General features: G+C 38.1%; 1 protein-coding gene across 1 annotated transcript in view; it reads left to right on the top strand.

Annotated features, from left to right (window-relative positions):
• Window positions 1–1,557: 1,557 nt before the first annotated feature.
• The window catches only part of HEPACAM2 (HEPACAM family member 2), a 37,401-nt gene continuing 15,297 nt past the window's right edge, over window positions 1,558–23,661 (top strand). Inside the window, exons 1-2 of the mRNA XM_064289988.1 lie at window positions 1,558–2,372; window positions 4,921–5,205. Of these exons, the coding sequence (XP_064146058.1) occupies window positions 1,979–2,372; window positions 4,921–5,205 (679 nt within the window). The 5' untranslated portion in view covers window positions 1,558–1,978. The remainder of the gene's footprint in view (window positions 2,373–4,920; window positions 5,206–23,661) is intronic.

The raw sequence follows: 23,661 nt of genomic DNA, 5'->3' as shown, positions 1-23,661 counted from the left end.
TTATTCTAATCGTTCAAATTAGGAACAACTTCAAGTTTAACATTCTCACACTTGCCAGAAAGTAATATAGAAGCAAACTTTCATGCCTTTGTATTTCCTTTGCTATTGTCCAAATCACTAATATGAATGTGCAAGCATAGTCCATTATCATAAAAAAAAGTTGTAAACAAACACGAATACACACAGAGCCCAAAGAGGCTGTGAGACATTTCTTTATTTTTCCCATATACCAGTTGCCATCAAGTCAATTCCAACACATAACAACCTATAGGACTGAGTAAAACTGCCCCATAGGATTTCCAAGGAGTGGCTGGTAGATTTGAACTGCTGGACTTTAGGTTAGCAGCCGAGCTCTTAACCACTGTGCCACCACATAGTTAGCTTCTGTTAAGTGGGAGTCTCTTTTCCCTCTAACCTCCTCTCCCCTTGTATTTCCCTCCCGAATTCTTTGCTCTATCATCCCTGCCTGCCCCAGGGTCTCACTCACTCCTACCAGATACCAAAATCATGGAAACCTTTGTTCCCAGCTTTACCCTGTGAAGGCAAGGAGAGAAATTTACTGTAGGTGGAACTTGATTCCTCGTTGGAGCAAACCTACATCTTTCAGTTTCTTCAAAGAAATCATCTGTAAATGACAAACAGACTTCCCCACAATTCCCTAATATTGATTGCCTTTCATAACATGACTTGTATGGACAGAATTTTTAATTTTCATGGAATCCAGGCTTTCTGGAGCCATTGAGGTTGAAATAACTATTACCCTGAGGTGATCTTTGAACCCTAAACCTTGAGGTGAAACTGGTCTCCTGAAAGCCATCTTTAAGTCAAACAATAATTTAGCTTAAGTAGTAAAGACCATTTGCCTTGGGCATTGTGTTGTTTTAAAGAACTATGTGAAGCCAGATTTGACAACAATAATTCCAAAGGTAAGAATAGAAGCCATGTTTTAAGGCCAATCAGTAATTACTTAAATTGTTATTCAAGAAAATGCTGTTTGGAATCCTGCATGTCCAAAGATTATTTTGTAAACTCTATTCTGGCCCTGTTTCCATGGTAATGTATAAATTACTAGTGATAAGATGACGTGTAAAAACCTGTAAAGGGTCTTTCTTCTCTGGAACATTTTTGACTCTCTAGTCAGAAATGTTGCACCAATTTGCAAATTGAATATTAAATAAATTTCAATTAATTTATATTATTGGCTTAATATTTTTAACACTTGAATGCTCAAGCTTGATGACCCCTTTCCTAGAAGGTGTGAAAAGAGGAAGCAATCAAGGAGGTCGAACATTCTGCATATAGAAAAATTGAAATTGCAAAATAATTGCTGTATTTTTTAAATTCTAAAATGCAGCAACTAAGGATAAATATTTTATGTATGGAAAAATTATAATTGTGAAATAATTACTATACTTTTACAATTCTAAAATACAGCTCATGTGCCTGCATTGGTGAACTGACTTTGACTGATAATGTTTTAATGCCATCTTTCTTGGAATATTTGCATTTAAGGCCTTGGCTCAAGGGAAGGAACTTCCAATAGCAAAATATCAATCAATTCGGAAGGTTTGGGAGGAGATTCTTGGGAAGAAGTAGCCCTCCAATGTGTCACCAATCACATAGTTTGATTAGGATATGATGTAACTTGTACATTAATAGAATCATGTTGATTGAGGCAAGTGTTTTTAAAGGTTTTCATTGGACTTTAGAACTAATCTTTCCCAGTTCTCCTTTTCCCATTGTTCTTTAACAGTCATAGAAAATAACTTCTGCTTTTCCTTTTCATCTTGCCTTAGAGAAGCCATGCAATCAGCTGTACTTTTCGGGTGGAGTTTTTGAAATGCAGAAGGCTTCAGAGACAAATATTTACCTTTACGTGTAACTGGTACTAGAATGGTCTGTAACTGGAAGACTCTCTTCCTTGAAAAGAACTCTCAGCGATCAGATTCTCTCTGTGGTTGACCCTGTAGATTGTGAAATGTGGCTCAGGGTCTTCACAGCTTTCCTTTCCTTTGCAGCAGGCACTTGCTCGGGGCTGACAGTGACGGTGCCATCGCACACCGTCCATGGCATCAGGGGTCAGGCCCTCTACCTGCCTGTGAACTATGACTTCCACACTTTGGCCTCAGACATCCAGATTATATGGCTGTTTGAGAGACGCCACACAATGCCCAAATACTTACTGGGCTCTGTGAATAAGTCTGTGGTTCCTGACCTGGAATACCAACATAAGTTCACCATGATGCCACCCAATGCATCTCTGCTCATCAACCCACTGCAGTTTACTGATGAAGGCAGTTACATCGTGAAGGTCAACATTCAGGGAAATGGAACCCTCTCAGCTAGTCAGAAGATACAAGTCACTGTTGATGGTGAGTCCACTATCAGTATGCCTGGGCAGTGGGGTAAAGTGATGTTTAGTGAAGACTCAGGCATCTAGATGACTGGGGCTTTAGATCCTGGCTCTGCAACTTCGGGCAAATTAGTTAACCCTCAGAGCTCAATGTCTCATGGCACTAATAATATTACCTGCCTCAAGTGTCTTTCTGAGGATTGAATTTGACATTGAATGAAAGCATTCTGCACAGTGCTCAGCAGAATGTGATGAAGCAATAAGAATAACTTATCATTTGTTTGCCTGAAAACTGTCAAGTATAAAGTTACTAATGTAATGAGATGGAGAAAATCTTGTTTCCTCAGTAGCACCCTGGGAAGAAGCCTGTTTTTGTCCCATGAAGATTTTTATTTTAGTAAACTGTTTGGGGAGAATGAGACTCACACAAGGACCATACTTAAGGAACAACAGAAGTTGCCGGAAATGTCCCCTGAGGGGTACTGGGGTCAACTAACTTTCAGACATTTATTTACTTAACAATTATGTAAGTAGAACACCTTAAATATATTATGTTCAATACTCAGCTTTGGACTTTTACACCTTAACCTGTAATATTCCTCCAATTTAGTAAATATCAACTCCATTCTGTTGATTGCTCAAGCCAAAAACCTTGGAGTCATCACCGGCCCTCCCCTTTCTCTTACATCCCACATCCAGTTCACAAGAAAACCCTTTACTTTCAAAATATAGACAAAGTCTGACCACTTCTGCCCTGCTCAACTGCACTGTTAGCTCTTGCCTAGATTATGCCATTAGCCTTCCAACTAATCTCCCTGCTTATATTCCTGCCTCCTGCTTATATTCCTGCCTCCTGAACACCAATTACGTGTTAATGTGTAGTGAGGTTGAATTTGTTTAGGGTCTTGATAGACATTTAGGGCCAGAGAGAAATATTTTCTTGGGAAACATCCACATTTTGATTAGACTGTTTTAGAAAGTGTGCAATCATAATACCAGTGACTATTCCAATGATTGGTTCTCCTCATCCAAGGCTGTTGACATGCTACCTATTTGACTTATTCCATCCCACATATATTTCCACACAAAACACATATTGGAGAAAGATAAAAATACAAGCTATTTCTACATAATAAACATACACACACATATTTTTCTTTTTAAATTGTAGAATGTAAACAAATGCTATTCCAACTCTTTTGTTCTTGCCAAGGAAGAAAAAGAATTAAATTAAATGGAAGCCAGTTGATTACACCCACCTTGAGAAAGGCTGGTAGTTTCAGAACTACTCAGCTCCCCTACTAGTTGCCTTCCAGCTAGTTCCTTTCTGGTTAACTTTCATTTTCTCCTGTCTTCTCTGGGCTGGAGGATGGTCTGTCCATGCTATAGTGTGGGAAAATGTGAGCATGAGTCAAGACAAGTTTTCCTGAGGAGATGCACCATCCGCAATTAGAAATTTGATAAGAAATCAAAGCCTAAATATTGGAGCCGATCACCCGTTCCTTATCTATTACCTCATTCTCCCTTGTCCTGTAATCATACGTAGGAGAATATTGTTAAATAGATATGTCTCCAAAATGCAGGAGAGGAATATTGCCAGATCAAAAACCCTTTTCTTTTTGCCAGTTATTGCTGTGTAACTGGGTAAGTCACTTTTTTTTTTTTTTTTATCAAATGGAGTCAAGAACCTCAAAGATTAATGATGATTGCTGAAAAATGATTATAGGTGCTTGTATAATTCCTACCCTTATCCGTCAGTTCTAGAGTCAAAATTCAGGGAATAAGTATTTAGTCATTCTTTGTAATTTATCTATTTAACAAATAATACGAAATGCCTACTGTGTATCAGGCTATTTTCCTGTGGCTTGAAGTTACAACAGAAATTTCTACTGGATTTTTCTTATTTCTCTTTTTTCATATAAACCCTAACACATATTTTCGGATTGAGTCAGTGTTAGAATTGTAGGCTTTGGTTTGTTAAAGTGGTTAATATAATGTTGCAACACAAACACAAAGCAATTGAAAACACATAATTAATTTACTTACACGGAAGGAAAAGTAAGTGGTGCACAGTGATTCTCTAAAACAATCCCTCAATTCCCATACAGCACCACATATATGAACTGTACATTTGCAGATGGTGCAAAGAAATTTGGGTTCCCCACCCCACCCCAATCTGCTGCTACTGGGTCACTAGGACAAGTCAAGAGAGGGGAATACCACATAAATTTTGTACATTAGTTGGGGAAAGCACAGTGAACAGGAGGTCAGGGAGCTGGAGTTCTCTACCACTAATAACATTCTCTATAAAGTAAAAGATTTTGTTAGAGAATCCTTGAAGAGTGAGTTCTATAATTTGTTTATCTCTGACTATAAATTTTTTTTAATATTTCATCATTTTGCATCATCCATGTCTCTTTATTCTCTTCTTTGATTATTGCCTAAACTGCCTATATTTACAGAATATAAAACTTTGGAATCTATTCCCTCAGATTTCAATGTTTGAAAGAGTTTTATTATAGTTTTATGAGTGGCCAAAAGTATTTCTATTTCTCTTACTATTGTAGATCCTGTCACAAAACCGGTGGTACAGACTCAGCCTTCCTCTGGGGCAGTGGAGTATGTGGGGAACATGACCCTGATATGCCTGGTAGAAGGTGGCACCCGGCTGGTTTACCAGTGGCTAAAAAATGGGAGACCTGTCCATAGCAGCTCCACCTACTCTTTTTCTCCCCAAAACAACACTCTTCATATTACTCCAGTGACTAAGGGAGACATTGGAAATTACAGTTGCCTGGTGAAGAACCCCGTCAGTGAAATGGAGAGTGACATCATTATTCCCACCATATATTGTAAGTTTTTGTTTGTTTGTTTGTTTTAACTATTCATGAGTTTTCTTCTGGGAAAGTCTCAAAGAGGCAGTTATGGGAAATATCAACATCGGCTGTCCTTTGTTTTTTACCATTGTTGTAGTTCAACACTAGTTCTAAGCATACTTCCTAAGCACTGTCTTGTCATGAAATATATTCAGCAGCACAATCCTATTTCTTGGAGATCAAATTAAGTAATGGCCAGGAACTTTCAGGATACATTTATGATTTCATCCACTGTGTGATCTCATTTCTATTGGTCTCCAAGGGGTGGCTGGTAGAATTGCCCCATAGGGTTTCCAAGTAGCTATTGGTGGATTCAAACTACTGATCTTTTGGTTAGCGACCAAACACTTAACCCCTATTGACAAGTGTCATCTGGGGAGCAAAACCTCTTCCCACTGAGAACCAATGGCCTATCAGGTTGAAAAGTCTTATCAATTACCACAGAGAGCATAGCTGCAAACAGCAGCTTTACAAGAAAAGTGAAGCACGGCAAGGGAAAACTCATTTCACTCCTGGCATTTCAGCTGATTGAATCCTGAGAAGAGAATTAAGCTTAGAATATTTATCCACTCGCTCATAAGTATATCTGCATAATACTGGAAGAGGCACTGAGGCTTAGTATTTAAGTGCTTAATAGACAGATCTAAGTGGAAAACCTGGTCTGTCATTACTGTATGACCTCAAGTAAATTCCTTGATCTTTCTGAGCCTTGTCTGCAAGACAGTTAAAACCACCTCGCCACATTTGTCTTTGCTTGCTGCCAGGTCGATTCCAACTCATAGCGACCCCATGTGACAGGGTAGAAATGCCCTGTAGGGGTCCCAATGCTGTAATCTTCACGGAAGCAGACTGCCACATCTTTCTCCCATGGAGCTGCTGGTGGGTTTGAACCACTGACCTTTTGGTTAGTAGCCATACACTTACCTACTGCTCCACCAGGGCTCCTTCCTCACTTCATTACTGTGATTAAATGAGGTATTGTCTGAAAACTGCCAGTGACTGACACAAAGCAAGCACTCAGTAAATGGAGGCTGCCTTTATTATCGATATATCTGTATTCTATTGAAGCATATCTGATAACTGATAGAGTTATCTGGAAGACGTGTGTTATATCCATTCTGGAAAAAAGCACCAGCATATATACATAATGTAGCCTATCTCAACTAGATAAAGCTTAAGAAAAAAACTGAGCACTGGCAGCAGGGCAGACACAGCCTAAAGGAAAACGAACTGCTGGGGGGAGCAGGATTGCCATGGTGTGATGCAGGTATACGTGGAAGTTTTGCTTGAATCAGCCAAACTAAGCTAAGAAAGATAGAACTATTGAATTCTGAAGCTGGAAGCTAACTTATATGTTAGTAGAAGACAGAAAATATTCATAATAAAACGCATCAGATAAAATGCCATAGGTGCCATAGGAAAGTATGCAAAGAAGCATAAACCAAAAAACCACACCCATTGCTGTCAAGTCAAGTCTGACTCATAGTGACCCAAAAGGACAGAGTAGAACTGTCCCATAGGATTTTCCAAGGAGCAGTTGGTGGATTTGAACTGCTGACCTTTTGGTTAGCAGCTGAGCTCTTAATCACTGCATCACCAGGGCTTCTCACGACAGTATAGTGCTTAAGAATAGGAACTCGGGAGCCAGAAGGCCTGGATTCAATTGCGACTGTGCTACCTTACCTCTCTGGGCCTCTGTTTCTTTATCCGTAAAATGGTGACAATGGTAGTATCTACTTCATAGAGTTATTGTGAGAATTAAATCTGTTACTATATGTAAAGTACTTAGAATAGTGACTGGTCTATGCTGTTGTTGTTACTTGTCCCAGAGTCAATTTTAACTCATACTGAACTCATTTGACAGAATAGAACTGCCCCATGGGGTTTCCTAGGCTATAATCTTTACAGGAACAAATTGCCGGATCTTTTCTCCTGTGCAGCCACTGGGGGAGCAGGCGGGTCGAATCGCCAACCTTTTGGTTAGCAGCCAAGGGCTTAACCGTTGTGCAACCAGAGCTCCTGACTGGCCTATAAACCCAAAAAACCAAACCCACTGCCATCGAGTCAATTCCGACTCATAGTGACCCTATAGGACAGAGTAGAACTGCCCCATAGAGTTTCCAAGGAGCGCCTGGCAGATTTGAACTTCTGACCTCTTGGTTAACAGCTGTAGCACTTAACCACTATGCCACCAGGGTTTCTGACTGGTCTATAGTAAGTACCATGTAAGTGTTAGTCCATTATCATCACAATAACATTATTATCAGTCTATAGAAATTCAGAGGATAGAAATGTTACTTCTGGCTAGGGGGAGGTTTTCCTGCAGAAAGTGACATTTGAGCTGGGCCTTTAACAATGTATATGGTTTGGGCAAGTGGCAGTGTCTGGGAAAACCAGTTCAGGCAATGGAAACAGCAGGAGCCAAGACACAGAGCTGAGCTGCAAGTAGATCGCAAATGGTCCAGTTAAGCCAGAATGCAAGATACAGTGAGACAATAGATGGTCAGATAAATATGTTTGAGTCAGATTATGGAGAGCTTTGAAAGCCAGACATTATTTGGTAAGCAATGAGGAAAAATTGAAATAATTTCTTAAAAATAAAAGTCTTTATAAGAAAGGAAGCCCTGGTGGTGTAGTGGTTAAGTGCTGCTAACCAAAGGGTCAGCAGTTCAAACCCGCCAGGCGCTCCTTGGAAACTCTATGGGGCAGTTCTACTCTGTCCTATAGGGTCGCTATGAGTTGGAATTGACTCGACGGCTCTGGGGTTTTTTTATAAGAAAAAAGAATAGTTTCTAAATACTTAAACACAAATACATAATAGCATTGTAGAATAGATGAAGAAATGTTTGTTAAGAGAGCATACATTTCCAAGATAGATTACAGACTTCATACAATTATGTAAAGCCTATAAATATATGTGTGTGTGTATATATATATATAATTTCACAAGGAAAAAGGGGAAATAGGATATAATTTCTTCACTTATAAAGAGGAAAAATCACCAGTTATGAATGATATACAGTGATCAAACATATCTAAGAGTAATTTGAAAGTGTTTCTTCTGATAAATATTTTTTACATAGAAATAAAAATCTTCACGGATTATTTAATTTGACTGCGGTATAGGAGAAGCACCCGTATGTGTCTGTTAGTTTGTCATACTGTGGGGGCTTGTGTGTTGCTGTGATGCTGCAAGCTATGCCACCGGAGTTCAGATACCAGCAGGGTCACCAATGGAAGACAAGTTTCAGCTGAGCTTCCAGACTAAGACAGACTAGGAAGAAGGACACAGCAGTCTACTTCTGAAAAGCATTCGCCACTGAAAACCTTATGAATAGCAGCAGAACATTGTCTGATATAGTGCTGGAAGATGAGCCCCCAGGTTGGACGGCACTCAAAAGTTGACTGGGGAAGAGCTGCCTCCTCAAAGAAGAGTCCGCCTTAATGACGTGGATGGAGTAAAGCTTTCAGGACCTTCATCTGCTGATGTGGCACAACTCAAAATGAGAAGAAACAGCTGCAAACATCCATTAATAATTTGAACATGCAATGTACAAAGTATGAATCAAGGAAAATTGGAAGTTGTCAAAAACGATACGGAACACTTGAAGATCCACATCCTAGGCATTAGTGAGCTGAAATGGACTGGTATTGACCATTTTGAATCAGATAATCATATAGCCTACTATGCTGGGAATGACAACTTAAAGAGGAATGGTGTCGCATTCATCGTCAAAAAAGAACGATTCAAGATCTATCCTGAAGTACAATGCTGTCAGTGATAGGATAATACCCATATGCCTACAAGGAAGACCAGTTAATACAACTATTATTCAAATTTACGCACCAACCACTAGGGCCAAAGATGAAGAAAGAAGATTTTTATCAGCTGCTGCAGTCTGAAATTGAGCGAACATACAATCAAGATGCATTGATAATTACTGGCGATTGGAATGAGAAAGTTGGAAACAAAGAAGAAGGATCAGTAGTTGGAAAATATGGCCTTGGTGATAGAAACAATGCCGGAGATCGAATGATAGAATTTTGCAAGACCAACGACTTCTTCATTGCAAATACCTTCTTTCACCAACATAAACGGCGACTATACACATGGACCTTGCCAGATGGAACACACAGAAATCAAATTGACTACATCTGAGGAAAGAGGCAATAGAAAAGCTCAATATCATCAGTCAGAACAAGGCCAGGGGCTGACTGTGGAACAGACCATCAATTCCTCATATGCACGTTCAAGCTGAAACTGAAGAAAATCAGAGCAAGCCCATGAGAGCCAAAATATGACCTTGAGTATATCCCACCTGAATTTAGAGACCATCTGAAGAATAGATTTGACGCATTGAACACTAGTGACCAAAGACCAGACGAGTTGTGGAATGACATCAAGAACATCATACATGAAGAAAGCAAGAGGTCATTGAAAAGACAGGAGAAAAAAGAAAAGACCAAGATGGATGTCAGAGGAGACTCTGAAACTTGCTCTTGAGCGTCGAGCAGCTAAAGCAAAAGGAAGAATTGATGAAGTAAAAGAACTGAACAGATGACTTCAAAGGGTGGCTGCAGAAGACAAAGTATTATAATGACATGTGCAAAGAGCTGGAGATGGAAAACCAAAAGGGAAGAACACGCTCGGCATTTCTCAAGCTGAAAGAACTGAGGAACAAGTGCAAGCCTCAAATTGCAATAGTGAAGGACTCTATGGGGAAAATATTAAATGATGCAGGAAGCATCAAAAGAAGATGGAAGTAATACACAGAGTCATTATACCAAAAAAGAATTAGTCAATGTTCAACCATTTCAAGAGGTGGCATGTGATCAGGAACCGATGGTATTGAAGGAAGAATTCCAAGCTGCTCTGAAGGCATTGGCAAAAAACAAGACTCCAGAATTGATGGAATATCAATTGAGATGTTTCAACAAACGGATGCAGTGCTGGAGGTACTCACTTGTCTATGATAAGAAATATGGAAGACAGCTTCCTGGCCAACTGACTGGAAGAGATCCATATTTATGCCTATTTCCAAGAAAGGTGATCCAACCGAATGTGGAAATTATAGAACAATATCGTTAATATCACATGCAAGCAAAATTTTGCTGAAGATCATTCAAAAGCAGTTGCAGCAGTATATCGACAGGGAACTGCCAGAAATTCGAGCCGGTTTCAGAAGAGGACATGGAGCCAGGGATATCATTGCTGATGTCAGATGGATCCTGGCTGAAAGCAGAGAATACCAGAAGGATGTTTACCTCTGTTTTATTGACTATGCAAAGGCATTCGACTGTGGATCATAACAAATTATGGATAACATTGCGAAGAATGGGAATTCCAGAACACTTAATTGTGCTCATGAGGAACCTTTACATAGATCAAGAGGCAGTTGTTTGGACAGAACAAGGGGATACTGATCGGTTTAAAGTCAGGAAAGCTGTGCGTCAGGATTGTATTCTTTCACCATACCTATTCAATCTGTATGCTGAGCAAATAATCCGAGAAGCTGGACAACATAAAGAAGAATGGGGCATCAGGATTGGAGGAAGACTCATTAACAACCTGCGTTATGCAGATGACACAACCTTGCTTGCTGAAAGTGAAGAGGACTTGAAGCACTTACTAATGAAGTTCAAAGACCACAGTCTTCAGTATGGATTACACCTCAACAGAAAGAAAACGAAAACTCTCACAACTGGACCAACGAGTAACATCATGATAAATGGAGAAAAGATTGAAGTTGTCAAGGAAACATAAGCAGACAAATTGGATCACATCAGGACCATGTAGACACATCCTTAGATTATTATTTATTTTGGGGTAAAACAATGTGTTTTTACTTTTCCTGGTTTTCATTCATATAAAAAGGTAGAAAATGCAAAACAGGCTATTTAACCAGCCAGGCATCATCTAATGAATATTAAGGTCAAGGAAACATCTGTCAATGTGATGTGAGACAACAGGGAGTGAGGTTGTGTTGGAATATTCCTTGGTCACTGCAGAAAACCTGATTATGTTTTGTTTAGACCAGGTACCTTACTTAACACTGTGTCATTTGGAGAGTCAAGTGGATAGCACAATGGTTATGAGCCTGAGCTGTAAATTCACACTGCCTGGGTTAAAGCCCTGGCTCTATTATTATTAGTGTGTGCAAGTGACTTCCCTTTCTGTGCACTAGTTTTCTCATCTTTTTATAGATACTGTTCCCAGTACAATGCTGATACCTCTCTGAAGGGGTGCAGAAAGTATTAAGATTTTATGTATAGAGAAGTGAGTGAGCAGTACAAGAGAACAACTCAATAACGTTAGCTGTTTTTCTTTTTTCCCTTTGGGCCAAAATGATGCTGACATAGCTGGCAACATGGCAGAAAAATTATGGAAAATCTGGATAATTTAGAAGATACCTGCAAAAATAAAACTGAAAGAGTAACTTGAGCACTTTTTCTTCCTCAAACATTACAATTCTTTAATGTAACATACTATAACATACTACTTTATTTTTATCCACTAAAATATTTTCTTTGCATTAATTCTTTCTTATATCTATCTATCTATCCATCTATCTACCTACCTTGAAACTCTGGCCATAGATTTAAATGAAAAAATCCTGAGGGAAATTGCATAAAAAATTACAGGCATAGGGTATATTGTTTACATCTATAAATACACTTCTCTTTGCTATGCAGTTTATTTTCATCTAGCAAAGGGAAAATAAGATCTTTCTTTCAATATGCTCAAGTCTGTACACCAATCTCAATATCATCACAGAATATGTTGATATGCATATGTAGTAGAGAGAGAGATAAAAATGTAGGGATAATCATAAAGTAGAAAGCTATCACTGCTTTAGTTGTGTTTGTTTTGGTTGGTTGGTTGGTTGGTTGGTTGGCTGGTTGGTTGGGGGGGTGGTTGGGTTGGTTGGTTGGTTGGTTGGTTGGGGGGGTGGTTGGGGGGGTGGTTGGGGGGGTGGTTGGGTGGTTGGTTGGGTGGTTGGTTGGGTGGTTGGTTGGTTTAGGACCATAAGAACTAACACCTGTAAGCATTACATTTTATGCTTTAAATTTCTAAACTTCCTTGCTTTTTTGTGTTATTTGAAAGAATTAAAATATCCCAATTTGAATGTTAAATTCAGATTTCACAGAACACATCTTCTACCTACAGTTTATACCAAATTTCTTTTTTACATTCTTTCAGCCATAGCTTATGGAAACCTCATACGGGAATTTCTATCATGAATAAAGACCAATGACAGATAGTAAAACGAAGAGCATTTAGAAAATTTATAAATCTGGCTTCTGTTTACACATTGTAAAGATGAGTTATTTACATGATTTAAGAAAGATCTTGACTCAGTGGTAATTGTGAACATAGTATTATTAATTTATTTTCTTGATTATTTTTACATTCAAATGCAGAAAACTTCATTTGGTCAATATCTCATATTAATTAATTAACCGATTTATTAATTTGTTCGCTTATTTTTGATTCAGAAATCAAACCTTCAGGATCCCATTTGTGCTAACCAATTATTACCCATCACATAATACATAGAAACACGGCCCAAACTCATTAATTTAATAATTTTTCTTGCTATCACTACTTTAGCCATGTTTTTTTGTTTGCTTGGTCAGTTGGTTGTTTGGTCGTGTGGTTGGTTTGGGGCCATAAGAGTTAAATAAAACATATAATCTGAAGACTTGTCATTTATCCTCTTGGTCAATACGTCATCAACATGTTCACAGTCTTTATCATTCGATGCAAACTAGGAATATGTGCCTTCATTGATGTTATTCCTGCTTCTCCTTGTTCATGTGGCCATCCCCTCCTCTTCCTTCACCACATCATATTCTCCAGAAAGGCTCATCTGCCCATTTAGTCTCACCTCTTCAGCCTCACTAGTGCTTCTGTATGATCCTTTGCACCTCTCTCCCCTAGTACTCACCACATTATATTTTCCTTGATTCTCTCCCGTCCGTAAGTACCCCATCCCGAAGTAAGAGTTCTGTATTATTCATTTTTGCATCCCTTAGTGAGGTTTCTTGAATATGACTAAACTGGAACAACAACAACAAAAAACTGGAACAGTTTATCTTTATGTCCCTTTCAGATTCCATTGTTACTTAGGCTAAAGGCTAAGAGGATAGCTTTTTAGGTCTAATATTTTGGCCCCTTTTTTCCCTGACCTTTAGCAAAAAGTCTCAATAATCTAATAAATGTTATAATAATATTATACCAGAAAGGTCCGTACCATAATTTAGAATTCCAGCTTGAATCACCTATCTTGTTTTCTTAAGCCACTGTGTCCAAGATAGTATCTTTCATGAAAGCAGAAATATTTTTTTTTGACAGAAAAAAAAAAAGTCTAACAAAATCTATCAAGGTTGACCATATATTTATGAAGTTATGATGTCATAATATGGTGTTGGCCTTGGTGAAATTCAATGTCAAACTAATAATTCAGACAAATATCCCCTTGCAGTTCATGAAATATATATACCATTCAGCTCCAGTTGTAAATAATAACCCAGTAGCCACTGCATTTTGTGTGCAACATATGGCACTGCCGCAGGGAAGTAACCCTAGTGATAAAAATTAAAGGAAAAAAAAAAAAGGTCATTCACAGTAAATACTTACCATCTGCTCCCAAGCAGGATGGCAAGCAGCATCATGACGGAAATTTAGGTACTGCTCCCGCCCAGCCATAAATTGTTAAAGAGAACAGATGATATGTGATTTTACAAGTCATTTAGTAAACAGCCATTCCTGAGGCAAAGGGCTCATTTCTATTGGGAGCTCTCTGCCAAAGGCAAGAACTGAACCATACCCCAAAGTCAAAATGGAGTTATTCTCCTGCTTTTATCTTCAGTGTCAGAGGCCACTCTGGTTGAATCACCGCTCCAAATGTGTTCAATTGGATTGCTCATTCACTTGAATAATGTGTTAGGCTGCACCTCAGACTAGAGGGACAGTCAGCCTGAAGTGCTAATGAGAAAGGAAATAACAAAATCACGGTGTTCACAGTCCACGGTATGTGGTCAGAAGAAAGTAAATTGTAAGCGGTATTAGAGTGTGATATTATATTTCCTTGTGATATATATGTACCATTCATACATAAATATATTATATGTGATAAATATGTCATATGAGATATATACATATATACCTACATGTATAAATATATACATTTATAGCTATGGGGTCGCTATGAGTCAGAATCGACTCAATGGCAGTGGAGGCTTATGTATCTATGTATGTATATACATACGCATAAATATATACATGTAAAAAAAATATATATAAACCTGTGAGAGCTGGAACTCGACCGGCTACCTTGTTTTTCTGGGTCTCACAAGTATTCAGGGTGCAGTCTTTCCACTTTTCTGTTGCTCATTTTAGTGGAAAATACTTGAATTTTCCTTCTCTGTGTAAGAAAGACTAGAAGATCATACACTGAAATGTATGGTGAAATCATAAACAATTCTTTTTTGTCTTTATGTTTCTCTGAATTTTCAGGGTTTTCTGCAGTCAACATGTATTTCTTATATAATCAGATAAAATATGTTACATATTAAGAAATCATATCAGAAACAAAGAGCTAAAATGCTTCAGGGTATTAAATAGGCTCCAGGAACTGGATAAAGACTTTGGTTCAGGAGCGGGAAGGTTTGAGAGGTTTGAGACTGACTCTGAAAAGCCAAGATATACCATGTAGTTAAGACAGAGAGAAAATACTGCCAGTCATAAACCCCAGCAAACGAGGAAATAGCAAAATCAAACTAAACATATGCGTCAGTAGGGAAAATAAGGTAAGGGAATCAGATTCCTTTCTTTTGAAGCATGTTTTGTTTTAAACTGGAGCGATGTTGTTCAATTGGCTTATCAACCTTATTCACCAACCTTGGCTCTAAATGACTTCAGGCTTCCTCTACAAATTAAACCTAACCTAGGAAGTTGAAGAATTCGCACTTTTGAGAATATTCTTTTATGTTGCAGGGTCCTGAGGCAATTCCAAATGAGGAGTTCCCAAAAAAGTTTTGAGTAATGTCAACATGCTTTGGAAGGAATAATGCTTATTTTTATGTTTGTTAAATTATCATGCAATTTGGTTTTTTTTTTTTTTTGGCATTAACAAACAAATTTATCCTCTCACAGTTGAGGAGGCTTCAAGTCCTAATTCAGGGCACAGGCTACAGTGGAAGGTCCTGGAGGAAGGTCCCTGGCTCCTTTGAGCCTCTGCTCCTACGTGATTTTCATGTGACTTGGCATCTATCTTCCTCCATCTTTGCTTCCTTAACCTGCTCCTTTTATATTTTGTAAGAAATTAACTCAAGACGCACTCCACACTAATCTTGCCTTGTTAACGTAATAAAGACAGCCCTTTCCAAATGGGACCATAACCATAGGGATAGAGGCTAGGATCCACAACACATATATATACCTTTTAAAAATTATTTTATTGTGTTTTTGGTGAAAGTTTACACAGTTTGAAATCAGGTTTTCATTGAACAATTTCTAATCATATTGTTCAATGACATTGGTTACATTCTTCATACTATACCTGCATTCTCATTATTTGCATTTTGGTTGTTCTGTTTCTATTAATCTAGCTTCCCTGTCCCCACTTGCCTTCTCATCTTTGGTCTAAGGTAAATGTTAACCATTTGGTTTCATCTAGATGATTATTTTAAGGAGCATGGTACTCCTGAGTGATACTATTTATTTTATGGGCCCATCTGCCATTTGGCTGAAAGATGAACCCTGGGAGTGGCTTGAATTCCAAGTGTAAAAAGTATCTCAGGGTGATAGTCTCAGGAGTTCATCTAGTCTCTACCAGTCCAGTAAGCCTGGACTTTTTTGAGGAATTTGAGTTTTTTCTATATTTTTCTCCCCTTCTATCCGGGACCACCTATTGAGTCTCTGGTGGGAACGGTCAGTTGTCCTAGCCGGGCATTTAGTTCTGGTCTCAAGATAGGTGATGTGGTTGTTCGTGTAGACTATTGGTTCTGTAGAGTAGTTTCTTGAGTCTTTGGTTTCCTTCTTTCTGTTTAGCTCCAGACAAGTAGAGACTAATTGTTGTGTCTTAGATGGCCGCTCGCAAGCTTTTAAAACCCCAGATGCTACTCATCAAACTAGGATGTAGAACATCGTCTTTATGGACTATATTATGCCAGTTGCCTGAGTTGCACCACGAGACAATGGTTCTAAACCAATCCCATGACGTGTTTAGTTGTGTCTAGGAAGCATCCATAACTATGTCATCTATGTCATGGAATTTGTTTTTATATTCACATTCTGTAAGCCCCAAAGACCAAGGGGAACACAGAGACCCAAACTCAAAGGCTGTATTTCTTTTTTTTTCTCTCTCTCTCTTTTTTTATTGTGCTTTAACTGGAAATTTACAATTCAAGTCAGTTTCTCATGCAAAAACTTATATACACATTGTTATGTGACCCTAGTTGCTCTCCCTATAATGTGACAGCACACTCCTTCTCTTCACCCTGTATTTCCCATGTCCATTCAACCAGCTTCTGTCCCCCTCTGCCTTCTCATCTCTCCTCCAGACAGGAGCTGCCCACATACTAAATGTGTCTACTTGAGCTAAGAAGCAGTTTAATCTTTGCTGGCTTTGGAAATGGTTTTAGTTTGGGGCTAACAGAAAGTCTGGGGGCCTTGTCCTCTGGGGTCCCTCCAGTCTCAGTCAGATCATTAAGTCTGGTCTTTTTACCAGAATTCAAGTTCTGATTCCCACTTCTCTCCTGCTACATCAGGGATTCTCTGTTGTGTTCCTGGTTAGGGCAGTCATTGGTGGTAGCGGGGTACCATCTAGCTCTTTCCATCTAAGGTTGCTGGAGTCTCTGGTTTATGTGGCCCTAGAAAGCTGTATTTCTATGATCACACTTCTTTTTCAAGCCTACCTCACTCTGTTCTCAGAAAGGCTTTCAGACTTTTGTTTTTGTGCACAGACTTGGGTTCCTGGAAGTTTCAAACCTCAGTTGACTCCTCCCCTCTCCTTAGATTCTTTCTATGTGAACTATGACCAGTGCCCTCCTGGTAGGTGGCGTTTGCTTACCTAACATTCTGTCAATGCTGACAATTTGAAGGGATCCTGCTATTGCACAGGCTTGAGATAGCAGCCACAGGAACCATGTCTTCAACATCTCAAATTCCCTTGTAATGCCTAGAACAGTATCTTTCTGCTGATTTTGGTTGAGTGAGTGGAAGTAAATTTTCATCCCTGCTACACTACTTACCATTTAGTAGAATTCAAAATAAGAGGGCTCTATTTTACAAGGCACAGTTCTAAAGCACTTTGTCACAGTGGTCTCATCTGAGGCCATACCACATCCTGAAATGAGAGAACAGTATGATAGGGTTTTAGTGGAGTCACAACAAAAGGGCATCCACTTCTCTTCATTTAAACCTCTATCTCCATTTCCTGATTATTTTAAATGGGGAGATACTAACGTCTATGTTTGCTTTTTTGAAGCGGGGTAATTTCATGTATCATAGTTATTGTTGTTGGTTGCCATCAAGTTCATTCCTACTCATGGTAGTTCCATGTGTTATGGAGTAGAACCGCTCCATAGGGTTTTCTTGGCTATAATTTTAAAGGAAACAGATTGCCAGGATTTTTCTTCCACAGTACTGCTGGGTGGGTTTGAACTACCAACCTTTAGCTTAGCAGGAGAACACCAACTGTTTGTGTCACTCAGGGCTGGATTAAGGCATGTGAGGGCCTTAAACACTGATAATCTGTGGTGCCCCCTCCTCTGCTTACACATGCGTTCTAACAGGATATGTGAGTTATATATATACATGCATGTGTGCCTGTGTGTGCGTGTGTGTGTGTGTGTGTGTCTTAGCTATCCATGATGTGATTTATTTTTAAATGCAACTGTAATACCAGCAATTGAATGCAAAAGTGACATATGCCGTTTTAGCAGAATGAGAGGAACTGGATTATAAAATTTTTAGTGGATGCAGAGAACTAAGGTACTGTCATATCTCAGGGTACTGTCATTTACTTATTTCTTTCTAATGCTTCTGCAATGGTGAACTGCTTGATAATCATTATTTGTCAGTATTTGTTTTGTTATGTTTTCAAATTTTTCAAAGTCTTCTTTTAAATTATGTAAATACTCTGTTAATGACTGGTAGATTTGTGCACGCCTTTAAATTTACTTCTGAATCTTGGAGAGCTTGACTCATCTGATGAAATTGCTGCAATATATAATTCCATATAACCAACATAAATACATATGCTAGTGTTTCAGTTTGTTGCTGATGTTTTCAGCTTCTCTTTTGGTATCACCTTTTTGTGTCTGGTCTTCAGCAATATTTTCTAAGGCGCCTAGAACCTGAGTGTAGAATTCCAGGATTGCGCTTGTTGCTACAGGATGCCCTTCCCAACGTGTATTAGAAAGATATTTTAATACTTAATCATTGTTGAAATATGTTTTAAGCACTGCCCATTGGTGAGTAGAGGGAGCAAAAAATATACAGAGTAACTGAACAGTAGAAACAATGATTCCAGACAACCATTTACTGTACTACGTCCTACAAGGTTATGTGAATGCGCAGCACATGGTATGAAAATGGCATATTCATTACACTCTAAAATTTTCTCTTCATGCCTTTATAAAGTCCTGACATATTGGCAACATTGTCATAGAACTGGCCTCTGCACTTAGAAAAATCAATTTTGCAAACTTCACATAAATAGAAAAGTACTTGATTTGCAATTCCTTCACTGCCATGACTTTTTAAACTAGTAAATATGATAAATTGCTCAGCAAGCTTTCTATCTGTTGGAGATAAACCAGAACCAAACCCGTTGCCATTGAGTAGATTCTGACTCATAGTGACCCTATAGGACACAGCAGAACTGCCCCATAGGGTTTCCAAGGAGTGCCTGATGGATTTGAACTGCTGACCTTTTAGTTAGTAGCCGTAGCTCTTAACTACTACACCACCAGGGTTTTCCTCTGTTGGGGATATGTATCTTAAAACAATATTTAGCTGATCTGTATGGCAGAACAGTAATGGAATATACAGACAAACTAAAATATAGAGCTATACTTATTTTACCAAAAATAGTTGATCAAACTTTATCACTTATTAAGTTTATTAATTCTTCACACATTGTTTTAATCATATACAATACGTTGCCCTTTCCTGTGTTACTGTATTTTGAGATATGACCTGGTAAAGATGGATCAAGCTTCACAACAAGTTCAAGTAAACCTCCCCAAATTTCCATTCTGTGAGGACTCAAATACTTCATTTCTGCCTTGAAAAGATAGTCTGTGTTCAGCGATTGTTATAATGACAGCAACAACGCATTGCAAATCGGCTTTCAGTAGTGACAGTCTTCATTAGTTTGCGTTTCCAGTTCACAAGTTAAGCCAAAACCATGACTTTGGTTTAAATATGACAACATATAAATTCAATTCATAGAAACCTCTGTGAACTGAATTTTTTTCATGTTTATCAGTCATATTCGAGTTGTGCCAATATCTCGATCCATCCATAGCAAATTAAGAATTAAATGATTTAGGACTGAATAGTTTGCAAACAAAACATTATGTGGAGCCGATTGACAGAGAATACAGTAACCACTCCCTCTTATAATTTTCACCATTAGCTTTGCATCCTAGAAATATGTTCTGGCTACAAACCTTGTCTGTTTATCATCCAGAAATTTTTGATTCGAGTTTTCAAATGGTCCACTATGATGTTGACAATCACTTGGCCCTCTTTCTATCCAATAATTTACATCATTAGTAGAAAAATTATTCCACAAAGTAGACTCTGTATTTCTGTTATTTATGGAGTCTGCTGATGTGACAATTTCAGATTTTAAAATAGTTTCACTTTCTACACCATTGTTTCTTTTACAACAGCAAGGAATGGATGCAGAATTTGAAACAAATTCTGTTATATTCATACTGCTATTAGTAATTTCAGCACTAGTGGTACAGATAGAACATATTTGTATTCATTAAACTTGAGTGTTCATTGGAAGAAGCCTCTTCTGATTCATTATGTTTTAAAAAGGAAGTTAATTTTGGAATTGTCTCTAGGGATTCACAAATCCTGTTTTTATTATCTTCTATGTGCTTTCGTTTTTGCACTCCACTTAGTTGTTGCTGTTTCATTGTATCAGGATATAAAATTTTATCACTTTTTAAATTTGGTTCTACCGTAGCAAATAAATTTGAATAATTAAAAATTAATAAAATTTGCATTAGAATTTGAACATTAACACAAAAATTTATATTTGAAAATTAGTAAGTAAAAAAATTGATATGGAACATATAATTTTGTTCTTCAGGTGAGATAGTCAAAAGAAATAGTACTTACAAAGTAAGTTGTAAGTAAGTTGTACGATGTTTGTTGGCAGGTCCTTCGCAGATCTCTAGAAGTGTTTTTTGCCTGAAAATGATACTTAAAAACTTGTGCACTCACTTTCCATCCTTTGATGCTAAGTCTTCACAGTTCATTGGACTACTGCTGATTCTTGACAGGGGCAAGAGTTATCACAAACAGCATGATACAAATACAAGAGTGTGCTCAATCTGAAGACCTGTTTTGGTTCGCTTTGCTCAGGTCAATACTAAATATGTCACAGTTCACATGATTATTGTGCCACTGGCACGTTCTTATGTGGTTGATGAGAGAGAATTGAACTCAGCTTATACCCAATTGGTCCAAAATAAAAAGGAAAATATAGTTGTTATACAAAATGTATAAAATGTACATTTTATTTCTTTGTGTAATTGTTCAACTCCTGTATTTGGAGATCCATACAAAATTGGTGTCACAATAGCACCACTTCCTGACAAGCAAGTTTGTTTTGCGAGTCATAACAATATCAATCAATTTCTTACAAGAAAGTCTGAAGGGAAATAGTAAATAAAATACACCTTTAAAATTTTTATTATCTAAGTATTCATTTAATTTATTCTCTCAAGAAATTGTTCAATTTCCTTACACAGAGAGACGTAGATATTCTGATAAAATATAAATTTAATGTTCTGATAAATGCCCTTTGTTGCTTTTTGGAAGATGAATTTAGAAACACACTGATTGTCACAAAACAGAAACATATTTTGCACAATAAATAAATATTGAATTTTGTGTCATCTTTTAATGTGCCTAATACTTTGTTTATTAGCATATATAGAGTAACATCAAGCACTGTGTCCCACACAACAGACAATAAAAAATTAAACTCACTTGATACATAGATTAAAGCTTCTCGTGTTAGATAAATACTAATATTTCCAGTAGTTTTTGGACATTTGCTATGTTAGTATTAAATTATTACCCATGTTAGTGCTATATTAAATGTAGGCTAGATTGCATCCACGTGTATGCAAAGCATATTTTAAAGTTATAATATTATTGTTTACAAAACTTAGGACATAACTCTGTACATAAAGGCTATACAGTTAAAAAGCAACTTGACTGAGGTCATTGTGATGGTTGACCTATTCGAGTTCCCTCACTTTTTCACGTCATCCGGGACTGAGGTTTCCATTGGTTACCAGGACATGTGCAAGAGAATACCCTTGTGTTTGTATCATGGCAAAAGGCATCGCTGGACCTCCTAGATGGAGTTGCTAGATCAGCAGACATGGATGTCTTAACAAAGAGAAATTTATTTTCTCACGGTAAAGTAGGCTAAAGGTCCCAAATTCAAGGCATTAGCTCCAGGGGAAGGCTTTCTGTCTCTGTCGGCTCTGGAAGAAGGTCTTTGTCCTCAATCTTCCCATGGTCAAGGAGTTTCTCAGGCTCAGGGGCCCCGGGTCCAAAGGACACGCTCTGCTTCTGGTGCTGCTTTCTTGGTGGTATGAGGTCCCCAACTCTCTGCTTGCTTCCCTTTCCTTTTACCTCTTAAGAAAGAAATGGTGGTGCAAGCCACACCCCAGGGAAACTCTCTTTACCTTGGACCAGGGAGGTGACCTGATTGAGGGTGGTGTTATAATCCCACCGTAATCCTTTTAACATAAAATTACAATCACAAAATATAGGACAACCACTCAATACTGGGCAGCATGGCCCTAATGAAGTTGATACACACATCTTTGGGGGGACATAATTCAATCTATGACAGATATACAAAATAGTTCTTTCCAAATGGATCAGAGACCTGTTATCTGTTAATATACTCCGTCCTTGCCCAGTAACCACTTGTGTTGGATCCAGTTGCATAGTGGGTGAATGTAGCAAGAGTTAGTCTCAACGATTCACCCCCAACTCCTGTTTATCAGAAAGAAATAGTATATTCCCAAGAGACTCACCAAGATAAGGAGTTTCAATTACTTGAGAGGGGACCGTAGCAGACAGATGTTAATGAAGGTGTTGAAGTGGTAGGGGTCTCAAAGCTTAAACAACCTTATGCATCGGCAACCTCGTGACCCTGTGTGAACTTTGTTTCTAGCCGGCACATTCTCACACACTGGAGCTGGCATCATTTTCATTTAGTGCCCTGCCAGTTCCCTTCCACTGCGGCCTTCGCTTTTCCTCGTGTCCTATCTGCTTGACATCTATGGGCCTTTGCTTTGGACAGCTAGTGCCCCTGTTTTTTTGATGCCTCAGGCATGTACTTACCTTGCTTATTGGTAATCTGTCCCTCATGCCACCTAGGGGCTTATTTTAGGTATACATAATGATATAAATCTATAGAGTTCTTTCACATTTCTGTATGTCTTTAGAAAGCAGTATGTGTACAGTATATGTTCCTTAGCTAAATGTAATTCATTGCTTTGCATCTTCAATTTCTGTGATATCTTAGGAAATGTGTTTCCTCAGCGATGCATTGGTCAGAAAATACTGACTTAATAGAGAACCACAACGGGAACTTAAGGTTGGCTTGCCAGTATCCAAAATCGCTTTAGCGTGGCAAGAACCGTGGTGCTTTGAAGGTAAAAGGAGCCTTAGCAATCAATCATTTAGTCTAATCTCTTTATGTTAATGTTAGGAGAGTGAGACCAAAAAGTTTAAATGACTTCCTCAAGAACACTGGACTAATGATTGACAGACTCATGATTCAATACAGTTAACCTAACGTTTACTCATTACATTGTACTATTCTATACTATGAGAGCTGAATGAATAGTCAGTACTTTTTTTTTTTTTTTCCTTAATCAGGACCTTTGAGATTAGGCCATCACGGAGCTAATCATTCACAAACACCTTATACAGTACAGAAAATCTTTGACAGCAGGAACTAAAAACCTTTTTTTCTCTCATATACTAAATATATTGTATTACTCTTGGTATCTCTTAAATATATATTTTTATTGATTATAGAAGTAATAAATAGCTAGATTGTAGCTTATTGTAGAATTAATAACATAGACAACGAGAGGATTCTGATATAGTAAGTTATACCACTTACATTTTATTTTTTTTAAGGA

This window comes from Loxodonta africana, chromosome 8 (genome assembly GCF_030014295.1).
Source record: "Loxodonta africana isolate mLoxAfr1 chromosome 8, mLoxAfr1.hap2, whole genome shotgun sequence".
Lineage (NCBI taxonomy): Eukaryota > Metazoa > Chordata > Mammalia > Proboscidea > Elephantidae > Loxodonta > Loxodonta africana.
This window is presented reverse-complemented; position numbering and strand designations above follow the sequence as displayed.